Raw genomic sequence first — 21,967 nt, forward strand, 5'->3', positions numbered from 1 at the left:
CTATAGTTGTGCAAGCTCAACCAATCCAAGAGGTTGAAATGTGTTACATCTACATGATTTATAGAGGTGGTAGATTATTAAATAAGAAAATTATTATATGGCATTTTAAAAATTCACCTTAGAATAAAGCCATCTTTTGGTGTCTGTTTCTAAGTGCCTTGAGAACAAAAGACAACAATCAGATGAAGAAAGGACTTTTATTATAAAATCCACTCTCTTGAGATTTAAATGCTGAGCAACTTTGGGGATTTAGCCATAAATAACTCAAGCAATTAAACTATTGGAGTTTGATGCCAGATTTCTTGAAGTTTGAGAAAGAATAGAAAACTATTCCCTGGAAATTATAAATCAAGCAGAGAAGGGTTGATCCCGAAATTCCATAAGATTATTCTATTCATAATAAAAACATCTGCGAACTCCAGCAGTACATTATTTAAGAAGTATCTAGAATTAGCCTTTTCCAGTACCCGTTAAACAGAATAACTGTGGCTCACGTATTTATTTGTGCTACTGATAAACTATTAACAATTTATATTTTATCAATATTGTTATAGTAAAAGTATTACATTAAATTACAACTGCATATGCACTAATTGTACCTTTAAAGTGGACACATTACATTCAATTTTTCAAGCAGTAAAAACCAAATTCTTAATGAAATATCATAATTTAATTCCTAATTTTCCTTAAAGCATGACTGTATAACAGTTGTTACTGTTACAGATCAGATTTAAGAGACTGGAGGACCTTTTCTTATCACTGTGAAAACCATGTCCAAAATATTTATCACCACTTCATTTCGTCCCATTCATACATGAAACAAAACAAAACTACAGCATTCCTAACTTTGAAGAAAGAACAGTGATACAATTAATTCAATATTGCCATTTCTTAAGAAAATTCTTAGAAAGACTTTTTTTTTTTCTAAAGTTTACTCATTGAAAGTGATGGAGTAAAATAACTGATTATGACTAAATACACCTGTAAGCAGATGATGGAACCACTTACTTGGGACCTAATCCAATTCCCATTTAATTGAATGGACAAGGGATCGTGCCCCTTCGTTTCATTCAGAACATTCTTGATAACCCAGGCCTAGCCCCTTCTAAAAGGTCAATTGGGCAGATTCTGGAGCAGTTTTAGGATGCAGACAAATAGCCTGAAATCACCAAATTCACTTCACCTGTAATCTAAGGTAAAGTTGGAACTTTGGCCTCCAGAGTTGCACCAAATGCAAGTGCACCAAATGACTACCTCAGTCTTTCTTCAACTCATCCACTTCTATACAGTTGCATAGTTTCCTACTGATGAGAAACTGCCATTTTCAGCTAGGCTGAGGTGTCGTGGAGAGTTGAAGGATGTCTCAGTCAACCTAACATAATTGAAAACTGCCACAAAAGCTAATCAATCCTCCAAGCAGATTCCTACATTTCACAGAGCTGACAAGCATAAAGGGAAAGTGACTGTGTCTTAGCCAGTGAGAGGGCAACTTTCTCCATAATGTGACAGAAATCCAAAGCCCTCAAAACTCATTCTCTCTGGTCATATGATTATATAATAAAGATGAGCTCCGCTCTGCCTTTGAAATTCTCCAGTACAACTAAACTGAAAAAACTGTGTACAGCAGGTGGGTTGTTTTGTGTTTTTAAACCATTTAGTTAAAAAAAGGAAGATAATTAAGAAAAATCATACTGTAGCTTATATCTTTCATAGTAAAATACCTGGTCTGTGGTAGCCCAAAGCTAGTGCCAATGCCAACACGTGGTAGACAATTAACCACCTTTTTTACTGTTGCTGCGTCTGGGAAGTTGAACATAACAGCAACTGTGAACAAACAGAACAGTTAGAACATGACATTGTTTTCTGTCATTTACAGTAGGCTTCCTGGCCCAATAAAACAATGTTGAATTCATGAGTATAAGATACAGCATTAAATATCTTTTCCCATAATATACTGTAAGTCAAATTTTTTTATACATCATGAGTTATTTCTTTTTAACTTTTAAAACTGCATTTTTAGAGCTACTTCTAGTTGTAAACACTAGCAGAAGTTTCAGCACATGCTGTCTTATTAGCATTAACATGCTAATAAGAACATACATTACCTATAGCAATTTTTTATTTGAATATAATTGAAGTGATATTTATTCATCTCTATTTCCAGATTCAGCTTGGAAAAAGAAAAAGCATACACAGTTTGTATAGTAAGTGCATCATACACAACTGTGACTTTTGCTGGGAATTTTTATTTTTTTAAGCTAATTTTCCACTTAAGTGGAATTACCAAAGAAATATTTAAAGATTTTCAACAGACATTCATTCTTTTTTTTTTTTTAAACCTCCTCAGGAAAACCTTCATCAGGAAATTGAATTCTTCTTTTCTGAGATATCACATGGAAATAAAAATTAAAAACTATGTGATCCTGTAATGAGATCATCAGAGGTGGACATTTATGCCCACATGGAGTCCCATTTATAGCCCCAATCCAGCAAAGCATTTTGCATATGCTCAATTTAGATCCAAAAAGGACTTGGAGGAAAAAAGCAGCTCTGGCCCAAACCAACTACATGAACAAGGCAGCAATCCATACTAATGTATTATTATATCTTAAGGTAGCACCAAGAGGCCAACCGAAAGCAGGTTCCATTGTGCCAGGCACCTTTTACACACTGAATCAGACAGAGTCCCTGTTTCAAAGAACTTAATCAAATCTTAATCTAAATTAAAAAAAAATCAGATAGAGGGTAGGGGGAAATGATATAGCATCATATAACATCATGTGAGTGCCACAAATATTTTTTGTTATTTAAATAATTTAGGTGGGTTTCTGTTAGAATGGGACTAGCCAAACAGAAAGACAAAAGAAGGGAGAGAGGACATGAGGAGTAAGTGGATGAGAGGAGTTGGAGTAAACAGCCAAACAGCAGAGGGGAGAGAATGTCGAGAGTGAAACCTACAGAATGCCATCTGTTGACATCATCAGTGTCCCATGGTCTTTACTTAAAATGTTTCTGTAGTTGTTCTATCAGTTTCAGTCTCTGGCTGACGACTCCCTGCAGTTTCCTTCTAAGGCCACACAGCTAGGGGATAGGAAGATGCCTCATAGGTCCTAGATCCTCATTATCTGACCTTAAGGAACTACACCTCTAGGTGTCAGACAGTATAGATCAGTCTCCAAAATTTATTTCTTTACCTGTCTGCTTAGAATACCAAAAATGTTTCCACCTGTGTGATGGTAATTTTTGTGAGGTGAATGCAAGGTTGCCAGGAATTGGACAGACCAACTTATTTCACATAGATCAAATCGCCATCATATGGTATGGCACGGCACATGGATAGATTCATACTGCTGACTTTGAGATGTAAAGCTCCATATTCTAGTACTAAATCCTTGAACTATGCAGGACCCACAAAGTGTTAAGATTTCTGAAAGTCAGCTGCACAATTTATAGCTGATACTACAGATACTGTAAAATGATTGTGAAACAGCTTTAAGTATGGGATTCTCAGCCTGGAGGTTGTGACTCCTCATTAGGTGTTGGGGTGGTGACTGATTACCTACCTTACTCTTCCCATATTGCTAAACAGGATCAGGATCATGGCTGTGTGAATAATCAAATTTTTGGTTTGGTGGCCAAAATAAACAAACAAAAGTTTGCTTTGGGTTGACCCAAAATGGGAAAAAAAAAATCCCTTTTTCCAGAAAAATGTCAAAGCTAAAAATAATTTTGCTTTGGGATAAACAAAACCTTTAGTCTGACTAAATGTTTTCTTTTGTTTTTGAGGGTTTCTAAACTTTTTTTTTATGTTTATGAAAAATACAGAATCAATCACAAACAAAAATAGGGCTTTCAGATAAAACAATGAAATTCTAAAACAGAAAGGTCAAACCATTTTCATGTCAGAAAGACAAAATGAACCATTCTGACATTTCCAATTTCTTTTTTTAATTCAACCTAAACAACTCATTGAAATACATCAAGATTAGCAAATTGTTTTGGTTGAACTGCATCTGCATTTTTTGGCCAAAAAAATAGATTTGCACAAAAAATTTCACTCAACTCTAGTAATGGCTAGATTGGTGGAGAGGAGCACAGAGAAATAAGGGAGAATGGAAAGGTGGAGTATTTCGTTTGGAAAAAGTTGAGTACTTCTGGTACAAGGCATCAGAAATGGTAGTATAATTGGCAGAAGTCTTGAGGAAATCTTACTTGTCTACTAAACTACTGTTTCAATGCACTTTGCACAGGTAGGTATGACTGTCCCTTTATAAGAGCAAAACCAGATTTGAAATCAGCATTCAAATGCAGCATATGAAAACCAAATGTGTCACCCACGTGACTAGGTTTGGTCACACACTAAGAGATGATTTTTCTTTGGTTGAATATTGCTGGATTCAAAATTACTCAGGATAAAAATCAGGATATCACTGTGGACAATTCAGTCAAACCCTGTGCTCAATGCATAGTGACAGTTTCAATAGAAAAAAATGTTAAGACATGAAGAATCAGTTACACCGGACCCTCACTAGAACACATGTCTATATAGCACAAATTTGCACATAACACGGTCGCACCCATGGATCCCAAATTTAATTACTTTAATTGCGATTCATTTTAACACAGTCCCTGCTATAACACAGTCCCCGCGTTAACGCAGTACCGCGCCTGGATCCCAAATCCCGTGTTCTAGAGAGGGTCCGGTGTATATATTTCATCTGTATTCAGTTCTAGTCACCCCATCTCAAAAAAGGGAGCTGAAAATGAGGAGAGGGTGTCAGAGACTGGTGATGAAAATGATTAGAGGAATCAAGAGTTCTCTTTATGAAAAGAGGCTGAAAAGCTGGAACTATTGACTTCACAGAGGGGATGAATTAAACGGACATAAAAGAGGCATACAAAATAATGACTAGCTTAGAAAAATTCAATCACGTACTACTGTTTACCCTCCCTCATAACAGAAGGATAAGGAGACACGCAAAAAACAAATTTAAAACTGATAAAAGGATTTGGGTTTTTACACAATGAATAATTAACCTGTGAATCGGATTGCCACAACTGTCATTGAGGCCATGAGCTTGGTAGGATTTAGCAAAGGATTAGATATTTTTGTATACATGAGAAGAATATCCAGAGTTTCACTGAACATATTATTTGTTTTTATTTAAGACATTTAAATCTGGCAGATTATTCCATAATTGTCTATTCTGGGATTTCTTTGAAAACACCTGGAATTGACCACTGACAAAGACAGGATGTCAGACAATATTGGCCACTGGTCTCATTTAGTACTGCAGTTCTTATATTCCCTTGTCCTTAATACTGCATAACCAGCAACTGTTTTCCTACCACAGGAAAATAATAGTCTGTTTTAGTACAACAGATGAGAACACAGACATGCTTTAAGCAAAGTAAGTGTACAGAAAGTGCCAACTCAGCATTTGGACTGTAAATAGAAGCAAAAAACTTAATTGAAAAAAAAGTGAGTTATGATGTTTTACCCACAAGACTTCTCTCTGGAAAACTTTATACAGGAAAAAGTTATCCTTGAAATCTGAAGCATTTTTGTACATATAATTTCATTTTTTTAAATCAAAGACACAGCCTATATCCATTAAACAAAAACAGCAGCAAATTCTAGGCAACAAAAAGTGAAATAGAAACACATATTGTCAAACCAAAATTCTTCATCCCTCCATTCCAATCCCTTGCTACCTCTGTTTGCCATGAAGATCTCCAATGCTGTATTTTGCAGGAGATAGCGTCGGGAAAAAATTGACCGAATCTCTGTGAACAGCCATTTTCCATGGAGTCCCTCTGTATAAGCCAGAATCTAATAAAATAAAAAGGGCCAATAAGTATTCAGAAGCAGACAGGACATTACATTATAAACAAACTATCAATGTAGACACCATCACATTTTTTCCAAAAGTACATTTGATCCAGGAAATGTGGAGATTCTAAAAATAGTTAAATCTGCAACTCCAGTAATATTTAAGAGTAAACTAAAACAAAACCTTAATTCAATCACTACATCAATAATGCACTTTCAAATTTGTAAAATATGAGAACTATATTTATGCAACTGATTTAAAAGATGATTTATGCAACGATCAGACTTTTTGTAATTAGTATGTTAGAGGCCAGCCTTTCCAAAGTGCTCAGTAACCAACAGCTCCCAATGAAAAACTGGCCACTTCATTTAGGTGCCTAAATGGGAGCCACGCTCTTTGAAATGTCTGGCATCAATAGTGGGTGCCGAGCACTTCTGAAAATCTGCCCTTATTGTTTTTCAAGATCAAATTTTTGATGTGTTTTTTCCTAGCCAAGCAATTGTTAGAAATTGTATGAAATATGTTACATTTCAGGATTAAATGACAAAAATAGTAATTTTTATGGAGGGCATTCACTTTTGACATTGGATTGAACTACATTTTATTTTAGTGTTGTAACATATAAACAAGAAAAAATACCTTTTTTTTTAAAAATGACCTTAAAAATTGTTCCTTATGTTTATCGTTAAGGTAATATTCATTCATTCTGGAAGTATAAAGGTTCACTGTATAAGAGGTTAAGTATCATTTTGTCAGCTAAGGTTAAACACAAACCTGCAAATGAACTCGGCATAATCTCTCTATGGAGTAAGCGGTTGTCAAAGTAACTTGTTACAATTCCTGTCATCCCAGCTGACAGACACAGATGCTTAGTCAGCCTTCACAATTCAAACTAATCCTATCTTTAGTCCTCAACCACTTTGTTTCTTTGCTGCACCAGTTTTGCCTTTTCATTTCAAAGCTTAATTATGAAGGTGTTAAGGGACAACAAGACTGGCACTTCTCTGACCCAGTTTAACAAAGCATAAGCAACAAGAAAAACTGAATTTAGATTTGTCAGAATAATTTCAATTAACACAATTATGTCGGACTTAAATGCACTAAAGCAAGGAAGGTAAATTTAAGGCTGGTAGTTGGTGCCACCACAACTCTGCTTACGCAATATATTATGTTAAAATCACTTTTTAAGACCCTCTGCAAATATTTAAAAGTGTTAAGCCAAATTCAATGCAAAAATATGAGCAAAATGTCTAATGAAATTAGCGGTCTTCGGTGAGCACGTAAGGACAGAATTTGGCCACCTACCTGGATACATATGTATGTGTGCAAGTATTATTATTATTATTTATATTCCAGCAGTGTCTAGAGACCCCAACCATTGTATACAAACATAGCACATAACACAGTATCTGCCCTGAAGAGTTTACAACCTAACAAAATACAAGACAGGCACACAAAAACAAACAAACTAATAAGCAACAGCTCAGAAGCACAGAACTTGCAAGGTACAATGTCTCCTGATGTTTCCTCTTCAACCAGCCTCCCCTCAGCTCACAATGAAAAAATCCCCCAAAATTGTTATTTTTAAATCAAATTCTTGAGAGGCACATGAAAGGTAACGGTGATCGGTAATGGTTCCAAACCATTTCTGAAATTGGAGATATAGCAGACTTGGGACCATGTTAACCCTTTTCTTCACCTCTCCCAGCTAACTGACAATGCTGTGTTCCCAGGGAACACCATGTAAGGCTTTGTTCCATTACATGTATAACAAGTACCAATGAGAAAGTATGACAAAAAAGTAGCATTGGTTGAGGAGGCAAAGCAGTCAATCCTGAAAACCTTGCGAAGGCAAAGATCTCTTTTACTTTACTCAGATGAAACTTCCAATAATATTTTCAAATCGAGACCTATGTCTTCAGAGATCATATTTAGGAGGGGCCAACAGAGGTAGCAATTCACAAAATTGCTTAAGCAAGAAAAGTAAAAATAATTATGACAAGCAGCATTGCTGTATGCACACATATTTTAGAGTCAAACATCAATTACTCAGATACTATGAGTTAAAACAGAAATCTAAACAATTCAATCACATTAAAAGGCTAAATACTCTTTTTTCCCCCAACTGGAGTCACTTATGACAACATGTGTACAATTAAACCATCAAATGGGAAAGTTTCCAATACACCTAACGATGAAAAAAAATGGATTTAAAAAGCTAACTTACAAGCGTCAGAGATACTTTATATTAATGTCTTTTCACAGTCATGACAAAGCTATTGAATCCTATGCCAGAAAGTTTATAATAAAAACTCAGATTCAACTACAGATACATTACGAGGCACCTCTGTAACAATTCTTTATTCATTACAAATAGTTATCAGGAGCGAGAAGCAGCTGAGGCCTAGCTGAGCAAGACCTTCATTTCTTGTTGGAATACTATCTGCCTGGTCTGTAGCTTCACTTCAAAGTCTCTGGAGTTCAATTAAAACTGGATTAGGTGGAAGCAGACCTTCTTTGGGACTTTCTGTTCTCTGAAACTCCACACATACTGACAGCACCCTAGACAAAGGTCTAGCCCTCCAATGAACCAGTTGCTATGGAAACTGCATCATTACCATTGCTCTGCAGTCATCACACCAACTCTAGTAGTTTGAAAGATACAGAGAACACACTCTTCTTCAATGTTTGTTACTACATATGTCTTATGAAAACCAGGACCCTTCCTTGGTTCAATCATTTCCAGCCTCAGAACATTTGATTTTACCAATAACTCACATTTCAGAAATATGAAGTATTTACAGAAATCAGTAAAGCAAATATAAAAAAATAAAAAGTCAGAATTTGTAGTCTATTAAAAAGGGAGCAAAAATGTTTCATCTGTCTTACTTTCTTTGAAATTTTTAATTTTATAATTATAACTTTTGAAAATTAAAGACAGTTTCCCTTAAAAAAACAACATATCTCTTTCACTCATATGCCAGATAATATAGCATTTTGTTAATGTAAAGAAAGTTTCTTTAATGTTGCACAATAACCTAAGTTTAAAAGACGACTATTACTGGTTCTAAGGTTTTTCATTCATTGCCAATAATTTTGGAGTAACTACTTCTAAAACAAAGAGAGGCTAATGTGACTGTGTATTCTAATTTAATCTCACAAATGATATAATCTCCCACCTCAAGAAAAGAAATGGAGAACTATTTCTAGGATTTTACCCTTTAATGTCTTTAACGCATTAGAGTTTCAAAACAGACTGAATAGGCAATAAATATATTTTTATCAGACATTAAAGGAAGAGTACACAACTTAAATGACAAGTTAAAAACGCTTATGCTAAATGATGGATTACTCTAAAATTCCATGGTTACAAAAACATCCTGTGCAAGCTGATCCATATATAGGCTTTAGGGATACAATGTAAACAAACAGCATGACTATGATAAACACCACCAGTTTATGTTCACCTCAGTACAATACCCTCAAGTCATGTCAAACAATATAGACTGAGGCCCTGATCCTGAAATCATATCAATTTGGGTGCACCTTTGCACAGCCCTACTGAAGTCAATGATATTCTGCATGGGTGCAGGACACTACCAGAGAAACCAAAGACAGAAGAATAACGGGCAATTAGCCCCTGACTTGAATTTACATTTTAGGCTCTGATTTTGTAATTACAATTGAATCTATATGTGCAAGTTTCACAGCAGTAAAGTGGCTGCCCCTACATTGTTCTGTCATCTTGCAACGTGAACACAAAAAGCCGTAAAACTAGCTTCCACCCCTCCCTGCCCCCAATAACTGCTTAAAAGATTAAGAACATAAGAATGGCCATACTAGGTCAGACCATCTAGCCCAATATCCTATCTTCCAACAGTGGCCAATGCCAGGTGCCTCAGAGGGAATGAACAGAATAGGTAATCATCAAGTGATCCACTCCCTGTCGCCCATTTCCACTTCTGGCAAACAGAGGCTAGGGACACCATCCCTGCCCATCCTGGCTAATAGCCATTGATGGACCTATCCTCCATGAATTTATCTATTTCTTTTTTTGAACCCTGTTATAATCTTGGCCTTCACAATATCCTCTGGCAAGGACTTCCACAGGCTGACTGTGCATTGTGTGAAGAAATACTTCCTTTTGTTTGTTTTAAACCTGCTGCCTATTAATTTCATTTGGTGACCCCTAGTTCTTAAGTTATGAGAAGGAGTAAATAACACTTCCTTATTTACTTTCTCCATACCAGTCATTATAGTATAGATGATGATCATCATAGCAGTCCAACAACAGTATCTCTCCATGTTATATTAAAACATGGGGTCATATTAAATGGTTACAATTTTAAAGATTACTATTATACTCCATAATAAAAAAATCTTTTATTAAAGGCTAGAAGAACAACATTTTATTTTAAATTTTAAGCAAATCAATCGACTATTGTATACTCAGTTTTAGAATAAAGTATTATTGATCTTGAAAATGTGAATACTCTAGAGGTAATTAAGTCTGCAAATGGGTTATAGAACTGAAACAGTAATTGAATAATTACATCATTTTTATGTGCAAGGCAGCTTAAGTACCACAAGTAAAATAAAAACCAAATAACTGATTTCAACAGCTGCCTCATATTTTTATATTTTGTACTCCAAAATGAAATGTCTATTTGAAACCCATTCCTAAAATAGCCATATATTGTGTGCATTCAGAATAAAGACATATGTTTGCATTTCTGTTTATTCGTTTTCAATCAAAAGACAACCTATAGTAAATTATTGCTCTGACAAACCAAAGTATGATGGTTATAGTAACCTTAATCTTTTTATGTCAAGTTTGTATAGAAAGTCATGAGCTTACAAGCAGCTAGATTTTTACAAAAACTGATGTATGATTTTCTGTGTAACTGGCTCTCGATCACAGTATTTAAGCTGTGTTAACAATATTAAATTCTGCATTTTCACATATGCTCTATTTACACTACTTGTACACCAGTAAGCCATATAATTGTAGCTTATCGTTATATAGGATTTGTTACTAAAACAAAGTCTTACTGTGCTTCTTGCTTAATAAAGTCCAAATACAGCTGACCTAATACCAAAAAAAAAAATGTTAATGATAATTTAAGAATGCATAACTGTTATTAAACATCACAGGGCTTATTGGCATCATTTTAGATGTTTCATTCAACACACTGCCAGAACAAAACAGAAAACAAATCATATGGGGGGTAAGTAGTAAGAAAATGGTTGATTTTAATCAATTGTTAAATATTTACTCAAGCAGTTGCTGAATTCTTCATTCTAGCAGTCTCCCCTCTACCCCCACTACAGTCTGAAATACCATTCTATTCCAAATTTTCATGGGTGACAAATTCAATTAAACATATTCATTACTTTAATGTTCCACTTGGCAGTTTTAGCCAGCATAAAGAATTAAAAATAAATAAATAAATGCTCTGTGACCTTTGTATCGATCAGACTAAAATGGTTTAAGCCTGGCTGTGGGTGGTGGAGGGTTTGGGGAAAAAAACCTCTCATGTTTTCTCTTCCAATTACTGGAGGAGATGATAAAACCACAGCAAATGATGTATCAGCTCATTTTATCTTATCGCTTTGGGGCTAGGTGACAATGAAGTTCATATTTCACTGGTTCCCATTGAAGATTGTGAAAATTACTTGCCCTTATGACCTGAAATTTTACTAGAAGACAGAAATTTCTCTTCTGCAAAGTAATGCAATTTTTCAGATGTCAACCTTTAGCCGAGCTTTAAAAATTAATTTCATTTATATTAACCAATGATATTGATATTTTCACAGAACACTCTTTGATACATGAAGTATGGATCGGCAAATAGATGTTGTTTTAGATGTGTAAAACTATTTGATTTTAAGCTGCTAGTACAGATTTACAGCAAACTGAAATTCCTATATAATAAATAATATTTGTTCTGGCCTGATGCACCTCAAAGCCCCTGGCCTGTAACTAATTCAGAGTGCTTAGTTAGGATTTTATTCCTAATCCTGCTCATATTTAGAAGAATTTGCATAGTAAAGGATATACAAATAAAAACCCTTTCTTTAAAAATAAATAAGTCATATGCTGCCAGAGGCTGACGTGTGCTTGATGTGGTGGAAAACACCTTTAAGCCTTCAAAAATGGTAGCGAAATACTCAGCTGAATTTACTGAGATTGAATCCCTCTCAAAAAGAAAAATTAATGCAGGTCCGAGTGTCTAAAGAGGTTCCTTCATTAAGAGCAGAAAGGAACCCAATGAACAGGACCTACCCATAGGTTTGATTGTTTGTGTTTAAAATTAGAACAGGAAAATTTTATTCATAACCTTTTCTTAAGGTCAGTGGGGTGCTCCTGGCCTGAAGCACCTCACAATGGCTCCTCAGTTGGCCTCAAATTTAGTACAGATGTCAGCACCCAATATCCTATCTCCTCCTCTGCACCCAGTAGCTGGTGTAAAGAATTATTCCTTTAGGCTATAAGTGACCCATACCCTAGCTGGTCTGTAGTGAGCAGGACCAGTGGGTAAAACTCCTTGCCATTGGCAGAAGAGGTTGATATGAAAAAACAAAACAGGGATTGGCTGCTTCATGTGACTGTTAATGGGACACAGAGCCTTCAGTTCAAACTTTTCTCAGCAGAGCAGTGGCGGTTACTAAGACAACGGATACAGACTGGTACATGAAGACTTTACTTTTCAGCTGGGGCAAGAGAATGAAGAACCAGGTAATTATCTATGAGTGCCATGGTCTCTTCATCTTAATCGAGATGGTGTACACCTTTTGGATATGGGGAGACAAAATGCTCAACATATATATCTTAATATAGGATGAGGTCTGGATGCTAGCAGGGTATAACAGTTAAGACAATTTGTCCTAGGAAAAAGATGTTTGATTTCTCTCAGCAACAAGAGAATTAATCAAAGTTTTAGTTGGTTCTCCCATCCGTGCCGGGTCAGGACTTGGAGTAACAACTCTTTGTTGCAGATTAGACATCCGGCTCCTTCAAGAAGAAAGGGAGTTGGATTTTCAGGGAGCCCTAAATTCTTATAAGACCAGCGTGAGGCCTTGGTTTAGAAAGCCCCAGTGAATGTGCCAGAGTGCCACTTGAGCATTAGTAGGGTTTGCACATCGAAGGGTAGAGAAGGTCAATAACTACTTGGCATGGCTACAGCCTTCCACCTTTTACTACTGCCAGACCAAGTTGCCTTTAGGAATTAACAGTACCAAATTTTAAATAAAAGGCTTAATACAGTTACAGCCACTTAGCCAAAAGATACTAATTTCTGTCTCCATTTTCACTGGCTCCCTGTCACTCAGTTTCTACATCACCAATTTAAAGACAGCCCAAGATTGGTAGTGACCAAACTTGCTGCTGTCCAACAGCTGTTCGGTGGCATATGTGAAACAAATCTGTGGTCTCAATCTGCTTCCGGTGAACATGTGTGAAAGTTACAACCACCACTTGGCTCAGACTCAGATGTCAAAAACTTTGAAGCTGCAAAGTACTAATTAACAATTTACTACTACTGAGACAACTAAGTGCAACCCTTAAAAGGTGGTCTCTCTTCAACATTAGCAGGAGGTGTGGAAAAATAGGTGCTGCTTCTACCCCCATGGATAGAAGGCTTCAGTCTCTAGAGCTGTCAATGCAGCACTTACCACAAGCACTAAATTAATTTTTTATTAAAAAAAAATCAGAAATTCTTGCCTGCTCTCTAGGATGTTATGTTGGACAAATAGTTCTCTAGGCAATCTCCGTCTTTGCCTCAGACACAATGATATTTGTCTTATCTACAACACATTTCTGTACGTCACCAGCAAAAAAATTGCAGCAATGCTTTCGGGTCATCAGGAAAAAAAAAACACACTACACCAACTATGATATTCCCAACCGGACCTTCTGTCTGTCCACTCAGACTATATCTCTAGCCGACATACACAGGGAAGAAGAATGGTGACTATATGTAGCTTTAACAAAGTTTCCCTTCAGTTCTTGTCACGGCTTTCACAATATTAGTTACACCACCTTCACATATGCAATAAACTAAAAGGACTGCAAAAAGACTAACTAAAACACATCTCTTAATACACAATCAATAGTTAATGGGAATAAACTGTATTTAAATGAATGTATTGGGTGATCTCAGTTGATACTGCCACATTAAAATAGGAACCATTGTTTCTTTAGGGGAAAAAACATGTTTAAAACCAAAGCTGAACAAATGTATGATCATGTATGGATTCAGATACACAGAAAAACGTTTGTTTATAGATCTACATACACATGAGGTGGAGGCCTACGCTGTCGTACCGGTGTAATTCGTAAAATATAAAAAAGTCGAAAATGGCTGAGAACTTAAAAATCTGCCAGTAACAGACTAAATCCCAGTGATGACTGAACCTGGTGATATGCTGAAACAAGAGCTCTCAACCCTGCCTGTAGCTGTCTCCATGCTTCACGCTGACTCAACTAATATTCTAGGCTTCCAAGTGAGGCACAGAGAGTTACAATCCTGTAATCTTATTGTATAGACATAAGAGAGGGGAAAGGGAGGAGAGAGAGAGCGTGCTCATGCACATGAACAAACAAGATTATATTAATGTAGGAGGAACATAGGAATTCCCTTACTGGCCCAGATCCAAGATACATCCAGTCCAGTATCCTTCTCTCCAACAGTGGCTAGTACCAGTTGCTTCAGAGGAAGGTGTAAGATCCCTGTAGTAGCAAATGTGGGATAATCTGCCCCTCACATTAAATCTCAACTTGGTCTCTCTAATAGTAACAGTTAGAGACTCGCTTAAGCTCTGAAGTATTATAGCACTTCCAAAATCATTACATTTAATTATAACAACTCTGGATATTCTTGCAATACATATAAATGCCCAATTCTTTTTTGAACCTTACTAAGTTCTTGGCCTCAGTGATTTCACAGGATAATTAGTTCCAGGCTAAATACACTTTGTGTGGGAAAAGTATTTCCTTTTATCAGTTCTGAAAGCGCCAAATTTCATTTCCACCAAATGTCCCCTCTTTCTTGGGTTATGAGACAGGATGCATCTGTTAAGGCTCTTCAGGTACACTTTATCCCTAGGTAGTAGTAATTCCTTAAGTTCTTTGCATCAAATGCTTGAAGCAGAGAAGTTAGACAATGCAGGTGGTACAGGTGATGTCTCACCATATATGATTCATCACTCATCATGTGGATGGGGTTGGTGGGGCGGGGTGGGCAGGAGAAAAAGAATCCTTATGCCATGATTACTGTGCTTGGATTCTGTGTCTTATCTTGTCTGGGTTGGCTGTGAGCTGCTCTGTAGCCCAGAATCTCTGTAACATCAAGAACTACAACTAATTCCACACCTCCTAACTCTTTTCCTGTCCCCAGGGCTTGTAGAGAGTGGGAGAAAACACAGTGCTATCTATGTTGCCTTACATTGCTCAGGCATTTGAAGTTCTCCTCCCCAAACCCTGGTGGCTCATTTACAGCTCCACCAAAGCAGCATATAGAGACCAGACCAGGGGCCAGATACAGTGCCTACGGTCACTAAAGAAACACAGATACCAAATATACATGAACTGAGTAAGAATCACACGTCCTGCAAGAGTAGATATATTTCTGGAGCAAGAGAACTGACCACATCTATCAACCTTAAGGTTTTTCACTATGGCCCATCATTATAGGAGCTCAGCAGCTTTCCTTTTAGGATCATTCACTTAAATAATTTGATATATTAAAAATAAACATCTCACAGAATCATAGAGAATTAAGGGCAATATGGAGCAGTGGGTTAATATAACAGCTGCTGGCTTTCACCTTTGTAGGATGTAAAATAAATGTAATAGGCCTTGATTCTTCAACCAGATGTCCTAATGCAGACCCTTGCTCCCCGGGCTGTTTAATGCCCAGACACTATAGGCTTGTGCCTAGAGCTTCTGGAGTTACATGATGAGGGGATAATCACATCTTTCAGTCTTCCAAGCGATTGGAAAAAAAGAGAGTCTGAAAATGTGACTCAAGCGTAACAATGTCTACCTTGGACTGCTGACAGCCTTAAAAAACAATTCTGAAGTTATGAACTGCCCTATGAATTTCAATGGGAGGTTAAGTCAGAGACTGACTGCTTGAAATCAGGGGGAGGGCAATAGAAGCCACCTACATGGCCCCAACAAAGGATTCTGTATACACAAAGAGAGTGGGTAGAGGGATCAGCCCACCAACCCAAGAAGATACAGCCTGCCTGCCAGAGAAAGTACTGAGGTGCCTCCTTATTACCACTCCTGTCTCTTGGAGGGTAAGAAGGGTCTGCTACCACTGGAAGCCCAAAAACAAAGGGGGGCCAGTTGCAACTCTTGAGAGAGACAAGGAGACCTCATGTTGCCCCTGCACCTCTGAGAAAGGAGAAACCTTTCCGTCACTGCCATTCTAGGTAAGGGACAGGGCATCAGGATTGGGGCTATCAGCTATAGACAATCTCATGGTGTATCAAAGGGCTCAGATTGCTTTAATTTGGCTTTGCCTGCAACAACACAGAATACCATGCAAGTCATTTCAATTCTGCACAAGGAGTACTTTTGCATCTACCAGTACGGCAGAATTGGGATCTTGGTTTCTTGTGTATATTTCTCCACATCACAAAACTGCTGTACAATTTTGCACAATTGGCACTGGGGTCCAGTGGCAGACTGGGAAGATATAGGGTGTACATGAGAGAGTGAATCTGGAGACCCAAATATGCAGGGGTAGGCTGGGACTGAAGTATGGGTGAAGTTCCACAAGGCGCCTAAGTACCTGTGATCTCTTGTCATTTCAAATAATAAGGATATTTCCTTCCATGACAAGTTGACTGGGCAACAAAATGTCAGATGAAATTCAGAGTTGATGAATGCAAAGTAATGCACACTGGAAAACATAATCCCAACTATATATACAAAATGATGGGGTCTAAATCAGATGTTACTGCTCAAAAGAGAGATCTTGGAGCCATCATGGAGACTTCTCTGAACAGATCTGTACACTAAGTGTCAGGAACCATTAGGAAAGTGATAGATAATAAGACAAAAAATATCATAATGCCACTTGCTAAATCCATAACTTGAATCCTGAGTGCAATTCTGGTCACCCTATCTCAAAAACTATATATTAGAATTGGAAAATGCACAGAGAAGGGTAACAAAAATGATTAGGTGTACCGGAAAACTTTCATATAAGGAGAGATTAAAAAGACCGGGACTGTTCAGCTAAGGAAAACAGACAACTAAGGGGAGATATGATAGAGGTCTATAAAATTGTGACCGGTGTGGAAGAAGTGAATAGGGAAGTGTTTCACATAATATAAGAACCAAGGGTCACCCAATGAAATTAATAGGCAGCAGATTTTAAAACAAACAAGGAAGTATATCTTCACACAACACACAGTCAACCTGTGGAACTTGTTGCCAGGGGGTGTAATGAAGGCCAAAAGTATAACTGGGATCAAAAAAGAATAAGAGAAGTTCATAAAGGATAGCCAACATGGTCAGGGATGCAACCCCATGCTCTGGGTATCCCTAAGCCTCTAACTGCCAGAAGCTGGGACTGGAGGGCAGGGGATGGATCATTTGATAATTGCTCTATTCTGTTCATTCCCTCTGAAGCATCTGGTACCAGCAACTGCAGAAGACAGGATACTGGGCTAGATGATCTGTCCCAGAATGGGAGTACTTGTGGCACTTAGAAACTAACAAATTTTTTAGAGCATAAGTTTTCGTGGGCTACAGCCCACTTCATTGGATGCATAGAATGGAACATATAGTAAGAAGATATATATATACGTACAGGGAAAGTAGAAGTTGTAAGAGGCTAATTAAGATGAGCTATTATCAGCAGGAGAAAAAAACTTTTGTAGTGATAATCAAGATGGCCCTTTTAGACAGTTGACAAGAGAAGGTGTGAGGATACTTAAGGAAATAGATTCAATATGTGTAATGACCCAGCCACTCCCAGTCTCTATTCAAACCCAAGTTAATGGTATCTAGTTTGCATATTAATTCAAGCTCAGCAGTTTCCCCTTGGAGTCTGTTCTTGAAGCTTTTCTGTTGCAAAATTGCCACCCTTAAGTCTTTTATGAAGTGGCCAGACAGACTGAAGTGTTCTCCTACCGGTTTTTGAATGTTATGACTCCTGATATCAGATTTGTGTCCATTTATTCTTTTGCGTAGAGACTGTCCGGTTTGGCCAATGTACATGGCAGTCGGGCACTGCTGGTACATGACGGCATATATTACATTGGTAGATGTGCAGGTGAACGAGCCCCTGATGGCCCGGCTAATGTGATTAGGTCCTATGATGGTGTCACTTGAATAAATATGTGGACAAAGTTGGCATTGGGCTTTATTGCAAGGATAGGTTCCTGGGTTAGTGTTTTTGTTGTGTGGTGTGTGGTTGCTAGAGAGTATTTGCTTCAGGTTGGGAGGCTGTCTGTAAGTGAGGACTGGTCTGTCTCTCAAGATCTGTGAGAGTGAGGGATCATTTTTCAAGATAGGTTGTAGATGTTTGATGATGCGCTGGAGAGGTTTTAGTTGGGGGCTGAAGGTGACAGCTAGTGGCATTCTGTTATTTTTTTTGTTGAGCCTGTCCTGTAGTAGGTGACTTCTGGATACTCTTCTGACTCGGTCAAGCTGTTTTTTCACTTCAGCAGGTGGGTAGTGTAGTTTTAAGAATGCTTGAAAGAGATCTTGTAGATGTTAGTCTCTGTCTGAGGGACTGAAGCAAAGGTGGTTGTATCTTAGAGCTTGGCTGTAGACAATGGATCGTGTGGTGTGTCCTGGATGGAAGCTGAAGGCATGTGGGTTAGTATAGCAGTCAGTAGGAAATGGACCACTTGTGTGGATTGGTCTAGGGTGAGGTTGATGGTGGGATGGAAATTGTTGAAATCACGGTGGAATTCCTCAAGGGCTTAAGGTGCCACAAGTACTCCTGTTCTTTTTGTGGATACAGACTAACACGGCTGCTACTCGGAAACCTGTCCCAGAATGACAGGTTTCAGAGTAGCAGCTGTGTTAGTCTGTATCCGCAAAAAGAAAAGGAGTACTTGTGGCACCTTAGAGACTACCAAATTTATTTGAGCATAAGCTTTCGTGAGCTACAGCTCACTTCATCGGAGGCATTCAGTCCCAGAATGGCCATTCTTCTGTTCTTAAGTTTGAAGTACAGGATATACAGGTAGTTTATGTATTTATGGCACCTGGAAGAGGAGTGAAACACTACCTCATTTCTGGGAGAGGAGCATATCATTCCCTGCACGGGTTAGGAACAAGTTCACAACTATAAACTTTTCAGACTTTACCTATGAAGATATCAGTATCTCTGGCACAAGATGTTGTGCAGTGGAAATGAGGCTGCAGGGGATAGTGAGGGCAGTCAGTTTGGTGGCTGTCACAGAAGCCCTCATTGTTGACGACTCGATGAAGATTAAGGGACAAAGAGATTAGTCCCTTCTTCCAGCAGTATTCAAGGACTACCTGTTTTGATTGGTTGGGATTTTTCAGTGTGGTAAAGTAATACAACTTCAGTATCTAGTACAAATAGTATCATTAACATGTGTTCAGACACTCCTTTCTAAGTTCTTCAGCCACTGATTGACTGATTGATATAACATTATCTCTGGCTGGCAAATTTTGCATTTCTGATTGATTTAATGATATTTATGGATTTTAAAATACAATATAATTAAATGGTGAAAAAGCAATTAATTTCAGCAAGTATGAATGTTAGCTTTTAGAACTCTCAAACACTGACGTAGACTGTTGTAGCTAAGGAACCCACTGACAGCAGTAAAACATCTAAAGATGGCAACTATCTGCTTTTCAGTGTTAAACCCAAACAGAATGCCCATGTTGATAGAGTCCACTTTGTTTTAAACATGTGTTTGCAAGTCTTAAGTACTGTCATCTCATCTCCCTGTTGGAGTTTGATTGATTACTCCTTTTCCTTATGTTCATTAATCTCATCACCTTATCTTTTATACCACTTCATTTTAGCAGAAAGGCAATAATAAAACCCTCATCCATTATCCTTTTACTCATCTAGTCATGCAGAAATGGTTAATAACATTCTACAAATTGAACTTCAATCACCTCATTTTCTCCTTTGTCGAATGCACATTAAAGTATATTCCAAAAGTGCAATTTGTTTTACCACGGAATTTGTGTTATATTGCTACAGACAACTAAAATTAAGTGTTTCTCAGTTTGGTTATTAAACATATCCAACTGTCCTTTTATCTCTGATACTAAAACATTAACTCATTTTATTAGGGCATAATAATACTAGAGCCTTATCTCCCAGAACACGGAGACATCTAGTCTGCCTAATAGTAAGTGTTATACAATGGGTCATTATCTTATTTTTTTTTTAAATTATGCTTGTGGTAATTTATGAATTGGTACATTATTGCAGATGAAATTGCTCTCCATTTAAGAAAAGTTAATTTGTTTACATGCAGGCTTATCTTCAAATGCAAGCCCCATTAGAGAAGCGGTCCATAACTGTCACACCAACTGAAAAGGGGGAATAGGTGGATATTGGAAAATTCAGCAGCACAATATATTAATACTTCAGTCACTAATTTGTAGTTTGAAGTAATTAACAGTGCGCTAATTCCACTTTGCAAAAAAACTGTGATCCTAAAAAGGGTCTGGCAATTATGTAATTTCCAGCAACAGTCTGGAAACTTTCTTCATAAACTTTTTTCTCATCTTTATGAACAATGATTCATCTTTATCCAACTAAACTGGACTATGGATCCTCAAAAATAACCACATTCTAAGGATGCATGCTGGAAAGACATTGTTAATTACTGATTGTTTCTTACAGTAAAAAAATGAGTGCAATCCCGGCACTATTTAAGTCAGTGGCAAAACTCCGATGGACTTCGGTGGGGCAGGATTTCACCCTGTGTTTACTCATGCTTTGGCCATTAACTCAATGAACTGTGAAAAGCATAGGACTTCAGGTAAAACTTGTGTACTTTTAAACAAATATAGCCACAATCATTTAAGAAGGCTATTACTGCTACTGTTCTATAAAGATATGTTCCCCAGTATTATTTTCCTTTCTCAATAATCTTAAGGGTTCTAACTACACATCTTCTGTGTGGCTTCGGGTGATCAAATTCTGACCATAATTCTCCCTTCAATGAAGGAGGGAGTTAGGTATAGTTTACTACCATAATAAATGCTTGTAATACTGATGATTATTATAGATTTTATACATGGACATAGAATACTACCTACTTTTCATGTTGAACACAGGTATGTATGCAATTTAAGTAAATCTTCCTTATAAAAATGTACCTGCCCCATAAATGTTGTGTTTCTTAGAATATCGAGCATCTTGACACTTCTCTGTATGTACCACGCAACCACATTCAGCCCTGGCATAAGCAAGTGCTACTCCCTTTGAAGTCAATAATTCTGCCACTCAAGAGTTATGGGACATCATCTTGATGAACATACCTGAAAGTGTCAACAGCTACATTTTCACTTTCTTGGTTCGCCCTGTGTAATATGGGATCCTGATTTAAAAACAAACCAACCTGCTCCAAACCCAGTACATGCAATTGCCATATACTCATTGCAAAGCTACTGAATTTAACAGAACATTAATAGCTATCAAAGCCAAAAATTTTCAGATATAGGTGCTTAAGGTTAAAATTTAGATTTCTAAATCCATATTAAGGCACCTAAGTGAAAGTTGCCCAATTATCACAAGATGTAATCTGAGGATTATGGTAACTAAAACAGATCCTAAACATCACCTGAAATGATGTAATTTTTTCAGTCTGCTCACTTTCTAGAATGGTACAAGTAAAGTCGCTCCGTTTAGGCATCTTCTGTTTTGAAAGGTTTCACACCTATTTTTAAATGAGTCTCATAACTGAGAGATCTTCAAGATGCTTTCTATTTCTTGAACATCTGCCTTAATAAGATGTAAATAAAAGAGCCATTTACATACCTCATGACAGAGTCTAGTTTTGTGAAAATTGTACAAATCTGATATAAATTGGGAATAAGAGAAAGCAGGATAAAATCCTAAAAATCCTTTAAACTGCTGGCTAAAGTTTCCTAAACTTTAAAAAAA

General features: G+C 37.2%; 1 protein-coding gene across 4 annotated transcripts in view; it reads right to left on the bottom strand.

Moving 5' to 3' along the window:
* Positions 1 to 21,967, bottom strand: part of LRBA (LPS responsive beige-like anchor protein) — a 558,089-nt gene that overhangs the window by 196,054 nt on the left and 340,068 nt on the right. For all 4 annotated transcript variants that reach the window (XM_073341330.2, XM_073341331.2, XM_073341329.2 and 1 more), the window contains 2 exons: positions 5,716 to 5,833; positions 1,722 to 1,824 (listed from right to left, as the gene is read on the bottom strand). In XM_073341330.2, coding sequence (XP_073197431.2) covers positions 1,722 to 1,824; positions 5,716 to 5,833 — 221 coding nt within the window. The remainder of the gene's footprint in view (positions 1 to 1,721; positions 1,825 to 5,715; positions 5,834 to 21,967) is intronic.

Source organism: Lepidochelys kempii, chromosome 4 (assembly GCF_965140285.1).
Source record: "Lepidochelys kempii isolate rLepKem1 chromosome 4, rLepKem1.hap1, whole genome shotgun sequence".
Classification (NCBI taxonomy): Eukaryota; Metazoa; Chordata; order Testudines; family Cheloniidae; genus Lepidochelys; species Lepidochelys kempii.